The sequence below is a fragment of the Sardina pilchardus genome, chromosome 18, assembly GCF_963854185.1.
Source record: "Sardina pilchardus chromosome 18, fSarPil1.1, whole genome shotgun sequence".
NCBI lineage: Eukaryota > Metazoa > Chordata > Actinopteri > Clupeiformes > Clupeidae > Sardina > Sardina pilchardus.
Window position 1 is genome coordinate 25276822 of NC_085011.1, and position 20599 is coordinate 25297420.

The 20599-nt window shown below is 41.4% G+C and overlaps 3 protein-coding genes across 4 annotated transcripts; 2 read left to right on the forward strand and 1 right to left on the reverse strand.

Moving 5' to 3' along the window:
• The first annotated feature begins 161 nt into the window (after positions 1 to 161).
• On the forward strand, positions 162 to 9823 carry LOC134063460 (IQ motif and ankyrin repeat domain-containing protein 1-like). Of its 2 annotated transcripts, none has more exons than XM_062518944.1 (14): positions 162 to 416; positions 719 to 832; positions 1971 to 2110; positions 2480 to 2644; positions 3222 to 3413; positions 4079 to 4204; positions 4519 to 4658; positions 6052 to 6148; positions 6773 to 6865; positions 7190 to 7298; positions 7528 to 7624; positions 8150 to 8284; positions 9043 to 9171; positions 9495 to 9823. In XM_062518944.1, exons 1-14 carry the CDS (start codon positions 260 to 262, stop codon positions 9667 to 9669), a joined length of 1869 nt encoding a protein of 622 aa, XP_062374928.1. In that variant the 5' UTR covers positions 162 to 259; the 3' UTR covers positions 9670 to 9823. The 2 variants fall into 2 exon arrangements, with proteins under 2 accessions (XP_062374928.1, XP_062374929.1); XM_062518945.1 differs by having other exon boundaries at positions 6094 to 6148.
• A 942-nt stretch (positions 9824 to 10765) lies between these two features.
• On the reverse strand, positions 10766 to 13202 carry LOC134063596 (uncharacterized). The gene is made up of 3 exons (XM_062519191.1): positions 11744 to 13202; positions 11040 to 11127; positions 10766 to 10785 (listed from the first exon to the last, which is right to left on the reverse strand). The coding sequence occupies exons 1-3, from the start codon at positions 13151 to 13153 to the stop codon at positions 10766 to 10768; spliced, it is 1518 nt and encodes a 505-aa protein (XP_062375175.1). The 5' UTR covers positions 13154 to 13202.
• Positions 13203 to 18158: 4956 nt separating this feature from the next.
• Positions 18159 to 19645, forward strand: LOC134064505 (IQ motif and ankyrin repeat domain-containing protein 1-like). Its single transcript, XM_062520436.1, has 3 exons — positions 18159 to 18174; positions 18941 to 19069; positions 19409 to 19645. Exons 2-3 carry the CDS (start codon positions 18966 to 18968, stop codon positions 19581 to 19583), a joined length of 279 nt encoding a protein of 92 aa, XP_062376420.1. The 5' UTR covers positions 18159 to 18174; positions 18941 to 18965; the 3' UTR covers positions 19584 to 19645.
• The last annotated feature ends 954 nt before the right edge of the window (positions 19646 to 20599 follow it).

The window sequence follows — 20599 nt, forward strand, 5'->3', positions numbered from 1 at the left end:
AAGCCAAAGCAATTCTTCATTATATCCACCCTCTCTGGCCAAAGGTTTTCAGACTAGTTCTAGATTCTAGTTCTAGAACCCAAAGGAAGACTTCAGAATAGAATTTCACCCCTCCAGACGTTACCATGGTGACCAGCACGCCTTGAGGAAATGAGCTGAAGAAGAAATAGAAAAAGAAAAACAAGTAGACTAGCAGCTAGATCTAGGCCTAGTCTAGGCCCTATTGCCTTTACCGAAAATGTTGTTCAAAAGTTAGTTTATGTGTCGCGGAGTGTTTGTGGAGTCTTGGCACGTTATGATATATGCCACTGGTTTTGAAATAACCCAACGAGAGAAAATGAGCTCCCGCAATGCAAAACAACCTGCTGGGAAAACTGCAGTGAAAGCACCAATCCTAAAGTCCTCCGGTAGATCAGGTAGGGTAATTAAAGGTGATCTAGGTCCGCAGGGAAACGTTAGACTGTAGATTAGACGTACTTTGAAAAACGTTGGAAGACCTGCTAACATCAGTCTAGGTTAAGTTGACCTTTTAATACATTCATTTTGTTGTGTTAGCCCAATTGTTTAGCCTATTGTGGGCCTAGCTAGGCATATTGTGCTTTCTTGTGATTACAGTATTTTGTATCTCTCTCTCTCTCTCTCGTGTGTGTGTGTGTGTGTGTGTGTGTGTGTGTGTGTGTGTGTGTGTGTGTGTGTGTGTGTGTGTGTGTGGGCTTAGGATCTGGTTCCCCTCAACAGAAGAAAACATCAACCTCCATCCACCCTAAGGGCAAGCAAGTCAAGTCAAATCCATCAGCACAGTCAAAGAGTACAGAGCCAGCAAAGAAATTAAGTAAGGACCAGTAAGTTTTAAGGTTCCAGTGAATAATCCACTTAGCTAGCCTACTAGATGTTACCCTCTCCCCACTCGTTGTCATATTCTGTAATCTTCAGCCATAGAAAGACATTTCTGCCCAGGCATTAATCGTCTTCTCTTTTTTTGAAAATGTTAGTTGTTCTGGTATGTTGATCTTTATTTCCCATATAAAACGAAGGCCTAGATACTCGTTATAACACAACAAGTAGGCTACACTATTAGATACACACCCAACTTTGCCTGGGGATTTTATGTAATTTATGATGTCACTTTGAGTATTAGGCCTGTATGTTATTATAAAGTGTATAATGGTGTGCGGTGTGTGTGTGGAGGAGTGTACCACAGACATTTTGAGAGCTTGACTGGAAGCTTTTAATGTGTTCAAGGACTGTATGTGGCTTCTGCGTGACAGGAGTAGCCCATGCAAGAAAATGGCCTGGCATGTTCTTACATTCGGCGTTAAGATAGTTATTCTACTCTTTCTCTGCTCATGTATCATAGACATGCTTGGAGGATGTTAATAGGGAGGTAAAGGAAACACAGGAAATGATCTCATTTCTCTCAAGTATAGGCATGAGCACAGTCTCTCATTGTTACAGCAGACAGTGAGAACAGAAAAGGAGTGTCGAGGGCTCCACTATACAGTAAAACATGAAACACATGCGTGTTAACCTCCCGAAATGCCAAAGCAATGAGTTGTTTGTCAATGGTGACACTTGCTCTCCTGCTCATCTTTGTTCTATGCTCAATATTTATGGAGGTTATTGGAAAATAAACTTTAAAGTGCACATAAAAAAGACACCGTACTTCCATAAAGATTCAGTCTTTGCCAGTCAGAACAATTCAATTTTCTTTTATCTACTGTATAATTGTGACTTTTTTAGTTACTGACACATACCATTAAAAAAAAACCCCTTTCTATTCTGAAGTGTAACATTGTCTAGCACTGACAGGTTTGCCTGGTCACACCACTCTGTGGCTGCCTCTACCATAAGGAGGGATTAACCTTTGTAAAACAATGTAGCTGTCTTTAAGTTGTTTTTGTTGACTGACGCGGTGGTGTGTGTTTCCGGTATAACTGCGCTGTGTCTGGACATCGTGTGTTTTGGTGCAGACACTGAGCCGAGCCTAGAGGACCGGGCTGCCTTGGTCATTCAGTGCTTTGTGAGGCAACTGCTGGCCAAAAGAACAAGGGAGCAGAAAAAGAAGGAGAAGAAGGAATATGAGGATCTCATGGACCGCCTAGAGAAGGAGGTTCGAGCCACTCCTTGCATGCCAAACATATGCTGTCCAGTCTGTGAAAAAAGCCTTTGGCGCACAGCACTACGAAACCTTTCAGGCCTCTAGGTGAAATAGGCTTTCTGCATGTTTTTGAAGCCATTCTCATGCAAATTAAGGTGCAACCGGTTTAGAGGTCCTTACTGTAGTGAAGCTTAAGCTGAATAATATGTCACTATCTAATCTATGGAAATGCTTGAGGCTGTACACACAACATGTATTTAGACTATTCTCCGTTGGTGACCTGAGTGAATTTCAGTATGTGTGGTTGCATGCACTGCATACATGTCTCAGGTAGAGGGTGAGTGTTTGTGGAATGTGTCAGTGATGATGCGTTTCCTGCAGGCCTTTGTTGCCCTGGTGCGGCGGGAGCAGGAGGAGGCGGAGCGGGAGAGGATGAAGGAGGAGGATGAGAGGAGACAGAAGAAGGAGGAGCAGCGGTTGCGCAAACGGCTCCTGGAGGCAGCCTTCGATGGCGAGGAAGAGGAGATACTGGCTGTCCTCAGAGAGGTCAGAAAGATAGCCACAAGACAGCCTGGCCCCGCCTACCTAGATTTTATTTCAGGGGGATCCAGTCTGGAACACCATAGTTCATAACCGTTTAAGACAAGAGAAATGTCAGACCAATCAGCGGCGAGAGGGGAAGATGAAACCGAATGCAATAAACAGTAGCATCAACACCTGCAAAGATAAAATGCAGTTAGTATTAGTGGCCATCACAATGCAAGTGTGGGAAATGATTCCCAATCATCATCCCAATTAGTCACCAGACTCATTCATTTTGTGAATTAATTTGGATATTTCCAGGTAAATAAGGGGCTCAAACCAACTCCAGTTTGCATACCCTCTCCTGATTCAGTAAATGGGGCAGCCTACAATTATCCGACCTTCATCCAGGGACACAAAAGGCAGAGATACCTCTCCTGAGTATCACGGATCTTGTCCCTTTAAAAAGTCACGTTGCGTCTTCCAGAAGTGGCAGTCAGTAATTGAGTGAAGAAGGGCACAATAGCCTCTTTGTAGCAAACCCATAAAAAATACCCAGTGGAAGTCTGTCGCGACAAGTAAACATCTGACTGTTGCCAAGGTTACAGAGCGGGACACGAATCAAGGCGTGGGATTCGATGAAGGCGGGAAACGCCTACGGGTCCTCAGCCAGCTGCGGATGATCAACTGCACCGACGCTAACGGCAACACGCCGCTGTCGGAGGGAGCAGGTGGGGGGCACCCCGAGGTCATCACCATGCTGCTGGAGAGAGGGGCTGATGTCAACACACAGGTAAGACAGGTTCAACTTTTGCCTGAGGGATAGACCGTTTGTGTGTATGTGTGTGTGTGAGGGAGTAAGGAATTCATGGGTTTCATAAGGTCCCTTTCCACAGGTGTATTAATCAAGCACCATGCAGTCTGCATTCATAATCTAGGTGCTTGATTTGAAACACCTGTGGAAAGGGACAGGATGAAACCCATGAATAGTGGAGAGAAAAACGAACAAATAGCAACATCCTTGATAAGGGATGATTAATGATGATTAATGATTAAGAGTGACTTATTCAGACCACTGACACATTATTGCCACACCCTCAGCCCTATATGACTAACCTGATGTTGTAGAATGGAGGATTTTCTGTTCATACATGTGTATACTCATAAAATTCAAAATCCCCTTGCACAGCCAATTAAGTTGGGTTGTTGGGTGCTGGTGACTTGCAGGTTTACGATTAATACAAAGAAAAAAGGATCACCGCACACGCACACCATAGGACTACACTTGCTCAGTAATAAAATCTATAAAGTGTAGTCCTATGGTGTGCAGTGATCCTTTTTTCTTTTTTATGTGTATACTCATTTTTGAATGGTTTGGAGCAGATGTGTACTTTATATATGACCATTGCACAGTGCTCTTTTACACACACAGTGACCTTCTAGGGTCTTTGTCTCTAGGGAGCCTTTGGAAGGACTCCCATTTACAGAGCAGCTTTTGGGGGTCACCTGCGTGCAGTGCAGACCCTCTTACAGTTCGGAGCAGATCCACGCACTCACGCTAACGATGGAAGCACTCCAGAACAGGTGCAACTACGACTGCACAATGCACAACTGTACTGCGCTTTACATTTTTATGTGTTCCCACACATGCTTCTCAGGTATGTTAAAAAAAAGAAGTGCACAAGCCGCAATGTGTATATGTATGTACGTATGTGTATATGTATAATGTGTGTCTTTGCATGTACAGTAAGTTCATAGTTCTTGTGTGTGTGTGAATGTGTGTGTGTGTGTGTGTGTGTGTGTGTGTGTGTGTGTGTGTGTGTGTGTGTGTGTGTGTGTGTGTGTGTGTGTGTGTGTGTGTGTGTGTGTGTGTGTGTGTGCGTGTTTGTTGTGTGCAGGTGGCTTCAGGAGAGGCAATAATACAGACTCTGAAGAGCTGGGACGTGAGTGTGACCGATTCCATGCTGAAGAAGATGGAGGCCGAACGTGAGAGGAGAGAGGGAGAGGAGCAGAAAGTGAAGGAGGCAGAGACTGTGCGGTGAGTGGCTCCGATACTCTTCTCTACCTGATACCAAACTATAGTTTCAAAACTATGAACCACACATCGTCATTATCAGACCCTTTCATAATAACATGGTTCTTTAGGATCTATAGTCATCAGGATGTATTGTTTGAAAGGTCGTACTTGTCAGAGAATATTTTGCTACACATAATTGACAAAATTCAGCTTTGTTACACTTTGTTCTGAATAAAAACAAGCATAAGTGATCTACAGTCTACACAATGGGTGATTGAAGCAATAAGCCCTGAGAAGCTGTAGTTTACACTGATTTTAGAACAGCTAAGAAGTGCATGACGCGCAAGCAAACAGAAGTCACTGCTGTGTATCTTTACACTGCAGGCTTGTATCATTAAGCTATCTTAACTTGTAAATATTTTTAAATTTGTTCATATTGAATAAGAAGAAAGAATAAAGTGGATGTATGTACATTTGAAATGTATTGAATACATGTTAGTTATTCACCTGGGATCATTCATTGTGACATTACAGAATACTATATTGTTAGTAGTCTGGGGTAGGCCTGCTTCTAGCAGGCAACTGATTTGATTCAGTGTGCAATGTCATGGTTAAATTTGCTCATGGAAAAGAACTCAAAAGACCTGTAATACCCTTTGCCTTGTGATGCTGTAATTCACCAAGGGGTTTTTACCATGAACGAATGTGTCTGACTTTCCCCACACTTCATTGGGGAAAATGTGCCCTGTAGTGAAAACATTTTCTGTGTTAATACAATTACTCCAGAGATCATATTGCAAAATCAAAACAGATATTCAGATAGACTATCCGCATGGAAACTTTTGCATCTGTGCCTTTTGACCGGAGACTTTGATTGGCAAATTCAGTTTGTGTGGCCCTGGAGCAAAAATCAGCTAACGGCAGTATGACTTTATATAGCCACACCTTTCACAGTGGTTGTTTGACATTTATGCTGAAGTGAATTTTTTGACGAAAACTTGACACATGCCCTCAAGAAATTCTCAGTGGTGGCCCTCTGCCAGATGAAAGTGATTGCACCACGTTTCCCCTATCTTACATCACAGCATGGATACGGTAGGTAGGCAAGTCAAACAAAGCACGCAAACAGTGCAAAAATATGATGATGATCTCACCCCTGCGTCAGCTAAGCACAAGATCGTCACGGTAGAGGAGGAAACATCAGGCGAAAGAGTTAGGGCTCAGAGTGGCTTCCCTCTCTTTAACTGTTTAACTCTCTATCCGTATCACTCTCTCTCTCTCTTTCTCTCTCTCTCTCTCTCTCTCTCTCTGTCTTCCTTCCTGGCTGCTAAGCTCTTTCATCCTCTGCCGTAGCATAGGGACAGGCAGGAGTAAGGCTAGTTGACTTCTCCACATGTTCATTGTCCACTGCTAGGCACTTTGGCACAAACCAACAAAGGCCTGTGTTTTCCCTCAGCCTGAGAGGGGAGGTGGAGCGGTTGCAGAAGGAGCACGAGCGCAGCCAGAAAGAGGTGAGGAACGCGCAGGCGGGGGGTGGGGAGACGAGCAGGCGAGGGGCATTCCTGTGAGCTGTTTCAAATACCTCTGAAACAGACTTCAGTGTTTAGAATAAAGATGTCTGCTATCACTAGACTGGCTTACAGTACAATGTAATGCAATGTAGTACAAAGGACAAACATATAGCCTACAATATGATAAAATGTGTTTTGTTTTAAATGTCTTTTATACAGTATGTATTAGAAACTGTAAGTATTAGGTGCCCCCTGCAAAACAAATCAACATGTAGCACACCTTAGTTACATTTTCAGAAAGAAATCATGGCTTTGAAGCCAAAAGAAAGAGGCAGAGTACAGAGTATTTGTTTTGGCAGTGTCAGGCTGCTCCTGCCCAGTAAAATGTGTCCTTTGCACAGATTGTGCAGTTTCTTAAAATGGGCTAACAGGCATTTTCCACTGGAGTGGAATGAGCAAAAGAAATGTCAAATGATAGAACTTCACTAGGATTAAAGTTAGAGCTGCTGCATGCAGAGAAAGGACTGCTTAAATGTGATACTGTATATGAACTCGTGTGTTTTGTGTATGAGGGTAGAAGAGACATTGACTGTGTGTGTTTGTGTGTTGCATCTGTGTATTTAGCTGAAGAAAGCCTACACTGAGTTGAACAAAAGGATTACGGAACATGACAAGTGTGAGGGGAAGGGGATGGAGCAGGCTAAAGTCACCCTGCAGGTAATCTTCACATGTGTGACATTGCTCACACCAACAGGTACCACTGCTAGGGCTGCAGCAGAACTGACACAACATACTTTCCACCTTTTTGTTGCAGTGTGCAAATAGGAAGCATTCAAATATTTGCTTTAGATCTAGAGCTCTGTTCATGTGTCGAGCTCCAGACTGCTTTATCAGACCAGTTATCAGTGTTAAACAAAAAGTGTAGTAAAGTTTTGGAATGGACGTTATATTAGTTTGTGTGTGTGTGCGTGCGCGTATGTACGTTTATGTGTGTGTGTGTCTGTGTGTGTGTGTGTGTGTGTGTGTGTGTGTGTTGTTCAGGTGGTTCATGATGCAGAAGAGGTCTTGGAAAAGGCCCAGCTTTCAGCACAACAGGCCACAGACCAGTTGTCCCAGGCCAAACTCACCCTGAGGGAGCAATCAGGAGGAGGTCCGTGTAGACCATATTAATTTCATATGTATTTATGCTCTTCCATTTGAACACATTATTATTGCTGTATTATGATATCATAATCTTACACAGACTATTCGATATCAATGAAAGATATACATTTATAAGATGGCTGTGGATGCTTCTTCGTATCCATTATGAATGCTTCACAAATCTATTGGCTGAGTGTGCATTTTGTGTATTTCATCCCTGTAATATATGTCTTCAGATGCTGTTATTGACTGTGGAGGGGTTCGTTGCCTGCTCAAGGACTTAGACGATGTCCTTCTAAAAGACATTGGGGGAAAGATCAAACAGGATGGGAGGTGAGTCACCGCAGACATGCACATCCTTGCATCTCACGTACATAAAGCACGCCACTTAAAGGTCACCTCAGTCTGAGCTGTCAAGGTACACTGGAGAGGATTTGCCGGGGAGGCTGCTGTAGCCTTCCAGCAGTGCAGGAAAGGGCTGGGTGTGTGTCTCCCTGGCTCCCTCTGGGTGTGATAGAGTCACGTCATACTCGTGTGGTCTGACACAGCTGCTCAAACAAACATTCGGCCATTTTAGAAAGCCCTCCGTCATCGTGGCTGGTCTGCTACGACTGGTATGAAGGTCAAAGATGGTCAGAGAGGTATCCAGCCGGAAGGCTAATAAATCTAGTGTTGTTTACACTCCTCCCAGTTTTCCTTTCAGTTACATTTTGTTTATTGCCAGCACATCATAGTGCTCCTTTTGTTTCTGGCAGATGGAAGTGTATTCTGGCTTTGATGTTGACTCTACTTTTAAAAAAGTGTTTGTGTGTGTGTGTCTGTGTGTGTGTGTGTGTATGTCCTTGTGTTTGTGTGTAGATGGCCACTGATTGTGGATCCATCAGGCCAGGCAGCTACTTTCCTGCGGTACAGAGACACTAATTACCTGGATGCCATGCACCCTGAGAACATGAAGCCAGATACCCTTAGACTGGCTCTGCTGGGAGCTATCCGGTGAGTTCTGGGTTAAGTGACTGTCACAGTCTTAGTCAGCTGCTAACTCTGTGCCAGGGAGTTTCCACTGTGTTTGTTGTGCTTTGGAATCCTACCAACTGAGAATATTTATCATATTAATATGATGTCTATGAGTTGAATGTAATTGTCCATATCTACCTTTTGTTTTCTGCTGACTGCTGTCAAAACCTACACAGCAACATTCTTACACCATGAATGTTTCAGGGTACAGACTGATGACTTTGGTTTATATGCATGCGTATCCACAAAATGCAAATATCTTTTCAGGCGCACATCTTATCAGTGTTTAGAGATTTTACTATGTCTCCAGTCGTTGTTATGTACGTTTTAATTAGGGAGCTATGGGCAGACATTTGGTTAACATAAGAAGATGAGCTAGAGAACACAGAACAATATCACATGCAGCACATGTCATTTTGGTCCCTGTGATTGCTAACATAAATTATGTTGGGGAGCACGAGGCACCATGTAAGTTTGGAAATGTATTAAAAGCTTTCGAACAACAACTACTAATCTGGTCTGAACTGGACTTTATCTCTTTGATCTTATTCCATTAAATTCTATGGTTAAAGTTAGTCTGTGACAATTAGAGATCCTTTTTTATTACTATTCATACAATATAAACAACATAACACAAACTGATAACATAAACATAAAATGCAATCATAACATGGGATGTTAATTATACCACATGGTTAAGCCAATCCATGTTTTCTGTTTTGTCCACTTGGCTGTAGATATGGCAAGGCCCTGGTTATCAATATGATGGATGTGGATCTCTTGGAGACTGTGGAGAACCAGTTGAATCAGGTGTCTCCAGGTCTGAGTTCCCAGCTGATGAGCAAAGAGCTCCTGCAAGAGGAAAGGTAATGTAGGCATTCATTGCCTTCATTTTAGAGATTCCTCAAAAAGACCTCAAAAATGTCAGTGAGATTCCGGTATCTAATTTCATTCATGAGGCGTTGGCTTCAGGACTGTCAGCAGTAATGACAGAGCTTGGTTAGAAACTGGATCCCTGAGGAAGAAAGCCTGCCAAATATTTTATTCACTATAAACCTTACCTAAAAACATGAAAAAACAAACAAACTGAAACTTGTTGCAACAGCGCCAAGTTTTACGGTAATGACACTGCAGTGCATGATCACTGAATAGAGTTGAAAATATAAAAGTATGTCTGAAATGTCCACAGGTACCTGAATCTGGTGCGGTCCACAGATGGACCCCAGTACTCCCGCACAGAGTTCAGGCCAGACCGACTGGAGGCATTTAACCTTGTGATGGTGACTAAACAGCGCCACCCCTCGGATGCTCTGCTTACTACATTTTACCCCATTGAGATCGCTTTAGCGGAAAAGAAAACATAGTCAGTGCTATAATCAAGGAGCTTTGTCATCAAACACACACACTGGATAAAGAAAACAGCTATTTTCTAATTGTACTGTTGTTTGACTGAAACTGAAAGCCATCAATATTTTTTATGGAACAGAGATTGCATTAAACCATTGTCTCCAAAAAACACTCTTTTTCTTTTCTTTTAATTTAAAATTACATTTATCACTGTCTAGATACCGCCAGTGGTGTGTGTTATCTCCTCACAGTTAGGCTAGTTGGTTCTTAGATTCTAGTTAAGTTGTGTCATTTTAATTCAATCTTTGGCTTAAATTGTGATAAATGTGGTATGGGAGAATTGATAAATGAGGTGCTTATTCAGTTACCACTTGATTGCAGAGTAGTCAGCAATTTCATTGTTTGTGAACACAGGTTTACAAAGTGATGAATACACCTATATTTACTTATAAGACACCCTGCATCTCTAGGATGTTATTTTTCATACTCAATCGAGTTGCCAGTTAAGGCGGGCGCCCACATACGCAACGCGCCAAGAAAAAAATTAGAACTCCATTGTTTTTAACGGAGCAAAGCCCACTAGAAACGTCTGCCACGTAGCAGCCGCACAGGGATAGAAAACTGTTCTAAAATCCTGCGCTTCAAGCCCACACCGCTGAACACCATGTCCGGTAGGCGCCAGTCTTTAGCCAAATTAGTTGTGAAACATTCCACCTTTTGTGTCATCATTACACAACTTTACAGCATTTTTTACACCTGTCTCAACTTTTTTTGAAACATGATGCTGGTATCAAATTCAAAATGTATTCAGAATTTTCAACATTTGATATGTTGTCTGTGTCTTCTTTGCAACCAAATATGAGCGATTTGCAGATTACATTCTGCTTTCATTCACATTTTGCACAACGTCACAACTTTTTCTGTTTTGGGTTTGTAGTAGTAGTCAGTTAAATTAAAAAACAAGTAACATGTAACAAGGCTACTACCACCATAATATTATTAAAATAATAGAATTTTCTGTTGTTGTGTGTAAAAGCTAAAGCCTTTTAAGAGAAAAAGAATAAAGATCAAAATGAATGCATGTTAAGTTTATTAGAATATTAGCCAAGTGCCTCAGGGCATATCTTTGAGGACTTTTTAGATATAAGAGAAATCATTCTGGAGAAAACCCCCTTGCGAGGCTTCTTCATTGAAGATTCAGAGGTAGTAGCTCTGTTGTCACTTGTTGAGGAAGCTGTTTTGACACGAGGAAAGCAGCCCCCACCATGGACTGCTATGGAACAAAAACGTTTTGATTAATACATTGTGTCACAGTCACATACTGTATTTCATTTGCATGATTATCAGTGTTGCTATCAACTGCACAGTGACAATGCACAAGTCTTACTTGTATCACCATGAGCAGAAGAGGTTGGATTCAAATCCAGATCCAGGTTGGTGGACTGCTCCCCAGCACAATTTCCTGACTTTGATCTCTGATGAATGACATGCAACAACATAATGACTCAAGATGATAAATTGCAACAATAAAGTGCATCAGGAGAATACTTAAGCAGCATTCACACCAAGAACGATAATGATAACTATAACAATAGTGATAAAAGCGTCCACACTGACCAACGGAAATGATGGATCGCCTCCTGTTAATGAATGTGATGGCTAAAATGTGATGGGTTCTGATTGGGTATTAGCTTTTCATCGTTCTCAAAATTGTTCTTCATGATGTTATTGTTATAGTTCATGTGTGAATGTCGTCATTCATATTAACGAGAGCGCTATTACATATTTTGTTTATAGTTATCATTCTTGGTGTGAATATGCTACTTTAGCCTTTCTGTAGATCTTGAACACTCTTTCTGTAGATCTTGAAGAACTACATGACGTTTTGTATTCATTGTGTCGCACTGGCTTTTCCACAACATAGTTATTCAAAGCTGAATAAAACATGAGTAAGCTATTATAATTATGGTAATAGTATTGTTATTATCCAGATTGACTGGCAAAATTGGAATAACTATTATCAATATTACTATTTTATTGGTAATAAATTATACAGACATTATACATTATATTTCACTTTTGAAGATTTACCTTCAGTTTGAGATTAAAAAAGGCCTTGACCTTGGACATTTTTGGTAGGAATCGAAAACGTTGCCGCTTGGTTTTCTTTTCCTTGGGTGTGAGTTGAACAGAGGTCTGAATGAGTTCACGTGACTCTGTAACAATGTCTGGGCTTACTGCACACACTTCTGACACACCTGAAGGTGGTCTGCTGAAAACTCGCTCACTGTCAGGTAGTGGTTCCTGGACTGCTTGCTCCTCCTGGGGCAGCGAGTTCATTATATCCCTGACAGTGACTGCTGTAAGAGTCTGTATTGTGCTCTGCAGCACTTGTGGGGGAGATCTACAAGCACCTTGTGGTATGATTTCATACATGGAATAGAGAAAGCTTGGACATGAAACTGAGGATGAAGCTTGTGGTAAGAATCTTCCTACATCAATGTTCCAAGGTGCCGGAATGTTGAAACAAGGCAGGAAGAAATTCTTCACTGTCTCCTCAGCATAAATCTGAATGGCCTCTCTGATGTTATCCATTTTTGATAAACTGCAACTCTGTCCCATGTTCAAAAGAGCTGAGTCGGAGGCAGATTTGTTTATGGCTTTTCTTTTCTGGTCTAAAAGGAAAAGATAATGCACCTGTTCAGCAAGATTGTGAGCGAATGCAGTAAGACGCTCATTGGACAGCAGTCTCTCCAGCCTTTCATCCAGTGAGGTAAGATCCTGAGAGGGGGAGGTAGAACATTGTCCATTCTCCACATCTAGCTCTGTAGAGATGGTGTTCACAACACCAACAATTTTTTGGCGAGAGATAGGAGAGGATTCCTTTTCAGTCACATCATCCATGTTGATGCAAACATGTTGCCCAGCAGGTGCTTCAGCTGGTGTTTCACTGGGCCAGAGGACTGCACCAGATAAGATCTCAGACCTTGATACTGACAGTTTGCCCTCGTCTTGGATAAGTTTTCTTGATGAAGACTCTGTTTCATCGTCAACACTAAGTGTATGAACAGGTGACTCGGCGGAGGCAAAACAGGCTTCAAGCTGCAGTATTACATTACTGTCTTGGGCTGAGACAGCAGGTGATGTTTCACACACTGCATTTTCACCCATCACCTCTTTGCATACTGTCAAAATCTTGCTCATGACCTCTTTGGTGGTGTCCTTGAGATTAATAAATGAATGGATGTCGTGGTCTTTCAGAGGGGCATGCTCACATTCACTGATGGCATTTTGCTCTTCCATGGGTCCCTTTACCAGTTCTTTGTCTTGGCGAATTCCCCCGGGTGACATCTGAGTAAAAAATTCTTCTACTTTGATGAGGAGATTTCCATACATTGTCACAGCTTTAGAAAGGAAATTCCTCTTATGTGGCTTGTCACCCTCAACCTTGATGGAATGGAAAGACTCTTGCAGATCAATCACAAACTGATTGGTCATCATTGACGCAGCAGAATCTACACTTTCAAGACTGTCCAGCTCAAATGCCTCAGTGCTTGATGGCTCCGTTTCCACAGGAAGGAAAAAGAAAGAGCTCACATGAACCCTTTCTGGCAAATAATGTTGATTCACAACATCACTATAATTTTGGCTTGTAAGAATCTTCAGTACAGACTCACTTACAGCCTTGAGAGCACTTGTATGAAATCCCTCACTAGCCAGTTTTTGAAGACATGCATGAGAGGAAGACTTCCTGGATGCGAAATCTGAAGTCTTCGTGACATTCTCAAATGAGGACTTGTTTGAGTCATCACTATTACTCTCTAATGTCATTGACGAGCTAGAGGAGATTAAGTCATCCAGTTGGAAAATTACGTTTTCCACAAACGTGTCGCCAGGTGCACCCAAGGACAAACATGGCTCTTCAGACTCCGCAGACAAGAGGGAAGTGAGGACACCTTTCAAGGCATGTTTAGTGCAGGCATCAAGCTGTGGTTCGGACAAACAAAATTCTCCCAAGACCACTCTATGTGTGCTGCTGTCACTATACACCTTTCTAAGCAGTGGCCTGGTATGGGACTGTAGCTGCTCACTCTTGGTAATGGTGGGTTGCACTGACGAGGGCAGTAAGTGAGGACGATCCATCGCCTCCACTGCCTCCTCTTGTATATTTTCCTCGTCTGAGGTTGACTTGCTCCACAGAATCACTGGATTCTTGAAGAATTCTTTGACTTTCAGGTGAACTTTGTTGTAAAGTCCCTTTGCAGCTTCAAGAATCTGACACTTAGGAGTATTCTGTACTACAGAGAACTCACTAGATTGAGTTTCATGTGTATTTTCCTCACATATAGCAGATTCTGCTGGACACTCATTGAATTCAATCATTGACATTATCTCCTCCACAAATGTGTTGACAATCATGGAGCCCACAGAGTCAACAGGTTGTGAAGAGCTTGTAGAGGAATCCTCCCCATCCATATCGGTGTCACTCTTCTCAAAAACCATGTTAGAAGAATAAGAAGGACTGGTTGAACATGCGGAATGAATAACTTTCACTTTTTCAGTGAGAACATCGCTGATAGCCTTCTTTGCCTTTTTATATAAATCTTCACTGGACAGCCTTTCCAGTGTCCTGCCTGGCGATGTTGATTGCAGGGAGGTTTTGGACCTTCAGAAGAGCACAGTAGTTGGGAATTAGCCTACAATACCTTCAATAGTGCTTCAAAAACTTAGCCTACATTCCGCATATGCTTCATGTCTGAATGTCCGCTACCGTCAGAAACAGATTTTTATTAAAATGAACTGAACTTGAACAAGTTCAGAATTGAAAATGGTGAACTATGAACCTGAACAGTTCACACATGATACAATGCAGAAACACGAACATATGACTTTGATATGAGTAGGCTATTGTTTGAGTTCCTAATATGAACCTCATGATGGGAAATAATTTAAAGGAATCTAGTTGCAGTCTTGTAAATAGTGACCCTGTAATGTCCCTAATCATTACAAAATCATAGTGTGTGATTTAAGAACTCTACGACATGTGAGAGGGTCTGAGACCAACATTTTCCAAATCTTTGCAGGTCTTTCGGTGTAAGGATGGCACCAGTTGAGTAGGTCTTCATTCATATCCAATTCAATTACTATAGCTACTTTTATAGCAACCAATATGATTACCAAAGCAACCAACATAGCACCCATTATTATTAACCTAGCAATCATATCAATGACCTTAGTAACAACATAGCAACCAGTGCCATAATGTCAACCTAGCAATTGCCACAGCAACCATCATGATTACCATAGCAACTAGCATGGCAACCACTTAATATAGCATAGTAACTTTTCACCTTAGCAACACCCTAGCAAGCATCTCAATTACCCAGTAACACCCTAGCAACCACAACTATATTGTCAACCTAGTAATCACCATAGCAACTAGCATAGCAACTGCTTTATATAGCATTGCAAACATGTCTACCTTAGCAACACCCCTAGCAACAATCTTTGTGCTGGCATTATATGTAGCCAGAGACGGTTGAAAAAGTATTTAAGTATCTTTGATGTAGCCTAACTATAATTGATATTTGACATAACATTTTTGGCGGTTTGACACTATAATAAATGATTAGATGCCAGGTGCATGATTCAAAAGTGTTTTGTATCTATTCTTAATTAATAATGAGTGTGTTATGGGCGTAACATTCAATATACCAATATGCAGCATCAGAATTAGGCTTATGATACTCTATGATTATAACTACTGTAGGCCTACATCAAAAGTTATCATCCTGTCATTCTGCCAGGCCATTGGCAGTGGAACAACTTACCTCTTTTCAGAAGAACTGTGAGAGCTCAGGGGAGACTCATGACAGGATCTCAGAGATGACCTGCTACCTGCTTTAGGGATGAATTTGGTCAGGACCCCATTATTAAGTTCAATGATATCCTCATCATCCTCAATGTAGATAACTGATGGGCTTTTTGAACTGGTTCCAATGATGTTGACATGGCCATGGCTCTCCTCTGATGGGGTCAACAAGTTCGGGTCCTCTCCTAGCCTTCTGGCCAGGCTTGGGATGATGATCGTCAGCGCACTCAGGGTAACATATTTTGCTACATCCAAGCACACTGTGAGAAACTGCAGCTTTGTCAACTGTTTTGAGTGGGGAGAAATCATCATGTCATCTTTACATTGTAATGTAGGATTTCAGAAAAGGGAAAAATACACAATTTAAACCAAGTAGACTTACAGGGTTGCTCATAGCATCAGCAAATGAGTTCCATTCCCTTCAGAAACAAAGAAAATTAATAGATAATCAAAAAAGATTTATGAAATAAATGAATAATGCCAACTGGTTATCTGTTTCTATCTTAAATGGAACATGGCAAAGGGAAATGAATAGTGTGATGAAAACAGAGAGCAACATACTCCTCACTGAGATCCATAATGTAGTCGCGAAGAGGCAACATCTCCATCTGGATCCTGGACGTGGAAAGGATGTGCTGACAGACACCCTCTGTTGCCCCTGCTGCTGTGGGCTTTATGGCAGTTGTCTGAACTGCAAATGGAGGAGCTAACATAACAGATCCGTAATAAATGTTATTGTTTTATCATAAGAGCAGCTGTATTTGCAAAGTCAGGATGATAATCGAAAGATTCAGAAATCTAACCATCATTAGTTGTGCTGCTCCTCTCCTCCTGCGCATCTACATCCTCACTAGAATCCATTATTTCCTGGAGGACAAGATCCTTATTCAAGCATGCTGCCAACTGTTGGGCAATGCACTTTTTGCTACAACCAGAGTAATAACCTTGATAGCCACAGTGTTCACTACTGGCCACCTTAATATCTACTGCTATAATAGTCTACTTCATCATCATACTTCCTCATTCTCACCTATATGACTATGATAGCAACATGCGACCACATATTGGCTTGGGACAACATACCATTGGTGCTGTATCATAGCCTCACTGAAGCAATCGACATAGAACACATAATGCAGGTTACACAATATTCTATACAATTTAGCTATTTGAGTAAATAGCCCATAGGCCTACCAAGTGTCATTTATCAAGTAGCCTATATCAAGTGGCCAATTGGCCTAGCTGTTGAAATACCTTTTCTGGTGAAGTATCATATTTTCTCATGGGCTGTGGGCCAACGAGTTGGGGTCGCCGGCATTTTGGTCAATGAAATGAGCTGAAATGAATTCAAATGGATTGAATAACTGTGTGCCATCACTTGTGACTTTTGTGACATCAGCACCATACACGCAATTACGTCACAATGGTGATACGGTAGCTGAACTGAGCGCTGTTCATTCAATAATCTTATGGAAGTGTGGTCACTTTCGGACTGATGACTATGGTTTTATTGTGAGCATTAATTGGCAACAGGTTTACACAATACGATCTTCAGACCCTAGCTTTACTCTTTACCTAGTTTGCTACATCTATCCAGTCACAAACACTTATTCCACGATATTATTGAGGTCCGATTAGGTAGGCTATAACAGGAAATTAGCGAAATAACACGAACGCACATTTTATTATCTCATTTTGAACATGAATTATAAAGAAAACCTATAAGTAGGCAGCTTGAGTAATATATTATGTGGTAATTTAATACACTGTGGTAGCCTATATGATCCATGAACACAAATCCAGTGAGCAGTCCTTCGTCTTTAGAAACTTTTCTGAAACGATCAGGTAGAGCTACCTGGAATGTGATCATGAACTTCAAGACCGACTGGACTAGAGTTCAGTTCAGTCGGATGATGTTAAACAAACAGCGCCACCCCAAGGATGATCTGCTTCCCACATTTTTGCCTAATCCATCGAGATCACTTCAACAGAAAAGGGATATGCTTAGTGATCAACTGGTCTTTTTCCATTTAGTAGTTTAGCAAATTCAAGTTTGCTCTGCAGGTTTGTCTGGGTTCACCTATAATAAATATGTAGTAGGCTAGCCTAGGCTACTTTAAACGTACGTTGCTCCGTTGTCATCGTAACTTCCAACGACAATTTCCATAGGCCTACTGTACATTTGCAGAGTAGATTTGTCCTTTTGCCTTCCCGAAGGCTTTGCAGATAGTAGGCCAATGACAAATCAGGTGCGCGGGGCCTGTTAACGCGGGCAACCTCCTGCATGGTGTTCTGTAGGGAATACATGCACAATTCATTTCGAAATATTTTAAATTAAACTGTTAATTTGGCTATTTTGACGCGTCCTTGGCGACCTAACAGCAAGAATATACAATCCAAGATATGGCAGGTGTTATCCGGAGGCTTGACGAAGTGTTGTTTTCACTCATCCCAGTTTTCCTTTCAGTGAAATTTTGTTTATTGCCAGCTCATCATAGTGCTCCTTTTGTTTGTGGCAGATGGTGTTTTTGTGTACGTAGATGGCCGATTGTGGATCCATCAGGCCTGGCAGCGGTACAGAGACACTATAATTACCTGGATGCCACCTGAGAACATGAGGCCATACCCTGGCTCTGCTGGGAGCTATCCGGTGAGTTCTGGGTTAAGTGACTGTCTCAGTCTTAGTCAGCTGCTAACTCTGTGCCAGGGAGTTTCCAATTTTGTTGTGCTTTGGAATCCTACCAACTGAGAATATGTAGTAATATGATGTCTATGAGTTGAATGCAATTATCCATATCTACCTTTTGTTTTCTGCTGACTGCTGTCAAGACCTACACAGCAACATTCTTACACCATGAATGTTTCAGGGTACAGACTGATGACTTTGGTTTATATGCGTATCCACAAAATGCAAATCCATTTTTGCAGTCATCTTATCAGTGTCTAGAGATTTTATTGACTATGTCTCCAGTCGTTGTTATGTAAGTTCTAATTTGGGAGATATGGGCAGACATTTGGTTAACCAAAGAAGATGAGCTAGAGAACACAGAACAATATCACATGCAGCACATGTCATTTTGGTCCCTGTGATTGCTGACATAAATTATGTCGGGGAGCACGATGAGTTTGGAAATGTGTGAAAAGCTTTCGACCAACTATCTAATCTAGTCTGAACTGGACTTTATGTCTTTGATCTTATTCCATTAAATTCTTTGGTAAAGTTAGTCTGTGCCAATTAGAGATTCTTTTTTTTTTTTTTTTTTTTAATTATTATTCATACAATATAAACAACATGACACAGGATAACATAAACATAAAATGCAATCATAACATGGGATGTTAATTATACCACATGAGTGATAATGACAAACAATTTAAGCCAATCCATGTTTTCTGTTTTGTCCACTTGGCTGTAGATATGGCAAGGCCCTGGTTATCAATATGATGGATGTGGATCTCTTGGAGACTGTGGAGAACCAGTTGAATCAGGTGTCTCTAGGTCTGAGTTCCCAGCTGATGAGCAAAGAGCTCCTGCAAGAGGAAAGGTAATAGGCATGCATTGCCTTCATTTTAGAGATTCCTCAAAAAGACCTAAAAAATGTCAGTGAGATTCCTGTATCTATCTTCATTCATGAGGCGTTGGCTTCAGGACTGTCAGCAGTAATGACAGCTTGGTTAGAAACTGGATCCCTGAGGAAGAAAGCCTGCCAAATCTTTTACTCACTATAAACCTTACCTAAAAACATGAAAAAACAAACAAGCTGGAACTTGTTGCAACAGCGCCTCACCAGAGATGGATTCTGAAAGTTTTACGGTAATGACACTGCAGTGCATGATCACTGAATAGAGTTGAAAATATGAAAGTATGTCTGAAATGTCCACAGGTACCTGAATCTGGTGCGGTCCACAGATGGACCCCAGTACTCCCGCACAGAGTTCAGGCCAGACCGACTGGAGGCATTTAGCCTTGTGATGGTGACTAAACAGCGCCACCCCTCGGATGCTCTGCTTACTACATTTTACCCCATTGAGATCACTTTAGCGGAAAAGAAAACATAGTCAGCACTATAATCAATGAGCTTTGTCACCAAACACACATACACACTGGATAAAGAAAACAGCTATTTTCTAATTGTACTGTTGTTTCACTGAAACTGAAAGCCATCAATATTTTTATGAAACAGAGATTGCATTAAACCATTGTCTCCAAAAAAACACTCTTTCTTTTCTTTTATTTAACTATCACTGTCTAGATACCACCAGTGGTGTGTGTTATCTCCTCACAGTTAGGCTAGTTGGTTCTTAGATTCTAGTTAAGTTGTGTCATTTTAATTCAATCTTTGGCTTAAATTGTGATAAATGTGGTATGGGAGAATTGATAAATGAGGTGCTTATTCAGTTACCACTTGATTACAGAGTAGTCAGCAATTTCATTGTTTGTGAACACAGGTTTACAAGGTGATGAATACCCCTATCTTTACTTATAAGACACCCTGCGTCTCTAGGATGTTATTTTTCATACCCATTAAGGCGGGTGCCCACATACGCAACGCGACAAGAATTAGAAAAAATATTAAATTAAAAAAAATAGAACTCCATTGTTTTTAACGGAGCAAAGCCCACTAGAAACGTCTGCCACTTGGCAGCCGCACAGGGATAGAAAACTGTTCTAAAATCCTGCGCTTCAAGCCCACACCGCTGAACACCATGTCCGGTAGGCGCCAGTCTTTAGCCTAATTAGTATTGAAACATTCCACCTTTTGTGTCATCATTACACAACTTTTCCAGCATTTTTTTAATGCCTGTCCCAACTTTTTTTGAAACATGATGCTGGTATCAAATTCAAAATGTCAACACTTGATATGTTGTCTGTGTCTTTCTTGCAACCAAATATGAGCGATTTGCAGATTACATTCTGCTTTCATTCACATTTTGCACAAAGTCCCAACTTTTTCTGTTTTGGGGTTGTAGTAGTAGTCAGTTAAATTCAAAAACAAGTAACAGGTAACAAGGCTATTACCACCATACTATTACTTAAAATAATATAATTTTCTGTTGTTGTGTGTAAAAGGTAA

What these genes read in the sequence shown, in the direction of transcription:
- LOC134064505 (XM_062520436.1), top strand. Translation starts at nt 18,966, where the DNA reads ATGATGGATGTGGATCTCTTGGAGACTGTGGAGAACCAGTTGAATCAG. An exon ending in GAGCTCCTGCAAGAGGAAAG is followed by an intron (nt 19,070 to 19,408) that starts GTAATAGGCATG and finishes AAATGTCCACAG; the next exon opens with GTACCTGAATCTGGTGCGGT.
- LOC134063596 (XM_062519191.1), bottom strand. Translation starts at nt 13,153, where the DNA reads ATGATGACCAATCAGTTTGTGATTGATCTGCAAGAGTCTTTCCATTCC. An exon ending in TTTTTAATCTCAAACTGAAG is followed by an intron (nt 11,128 to 11,743) that starts GTAAATCTTCAA and finishes GTCATTCATCAG; the next exon opens with AGATCAAAGTCAGGAAATTG. An exon ending in TTCTGCTCATGGTGATACAA is followed by an intron (nt 10,786 to 11,039) that starts GTAAGACTTGTG and finishes ATATCTAAAAAG; the next exon opens with TCCTCAAAGATATGCCCTGA.
- LOC134063460 (XM_062518944.1), top strand. Translation starts at nt 260, where the DNA reads ATGTGTCGCGGAGTGTTTGTGGAGTCTTGGCACGTTATGATATATGCC. An exon ending in TGGACCGCCTAGAGAAGGAG is followed by an intron (nt 2,111 to 2,479) that starts GTTCGAGCCACT and finishes CGTTTCCTGCAG; the next exon opens with GCCTTTGTTGCCCTGGTGCG. An exon ending in ATGGAAGCACTCCAGAACAG is followed by an intron (nt 4,205 to 4,518) that starts GTGCAACTACGA and finishes TGTTGTGTGCAG; the next exon opens with GTGGCTTCAGGAGAGGCAAT.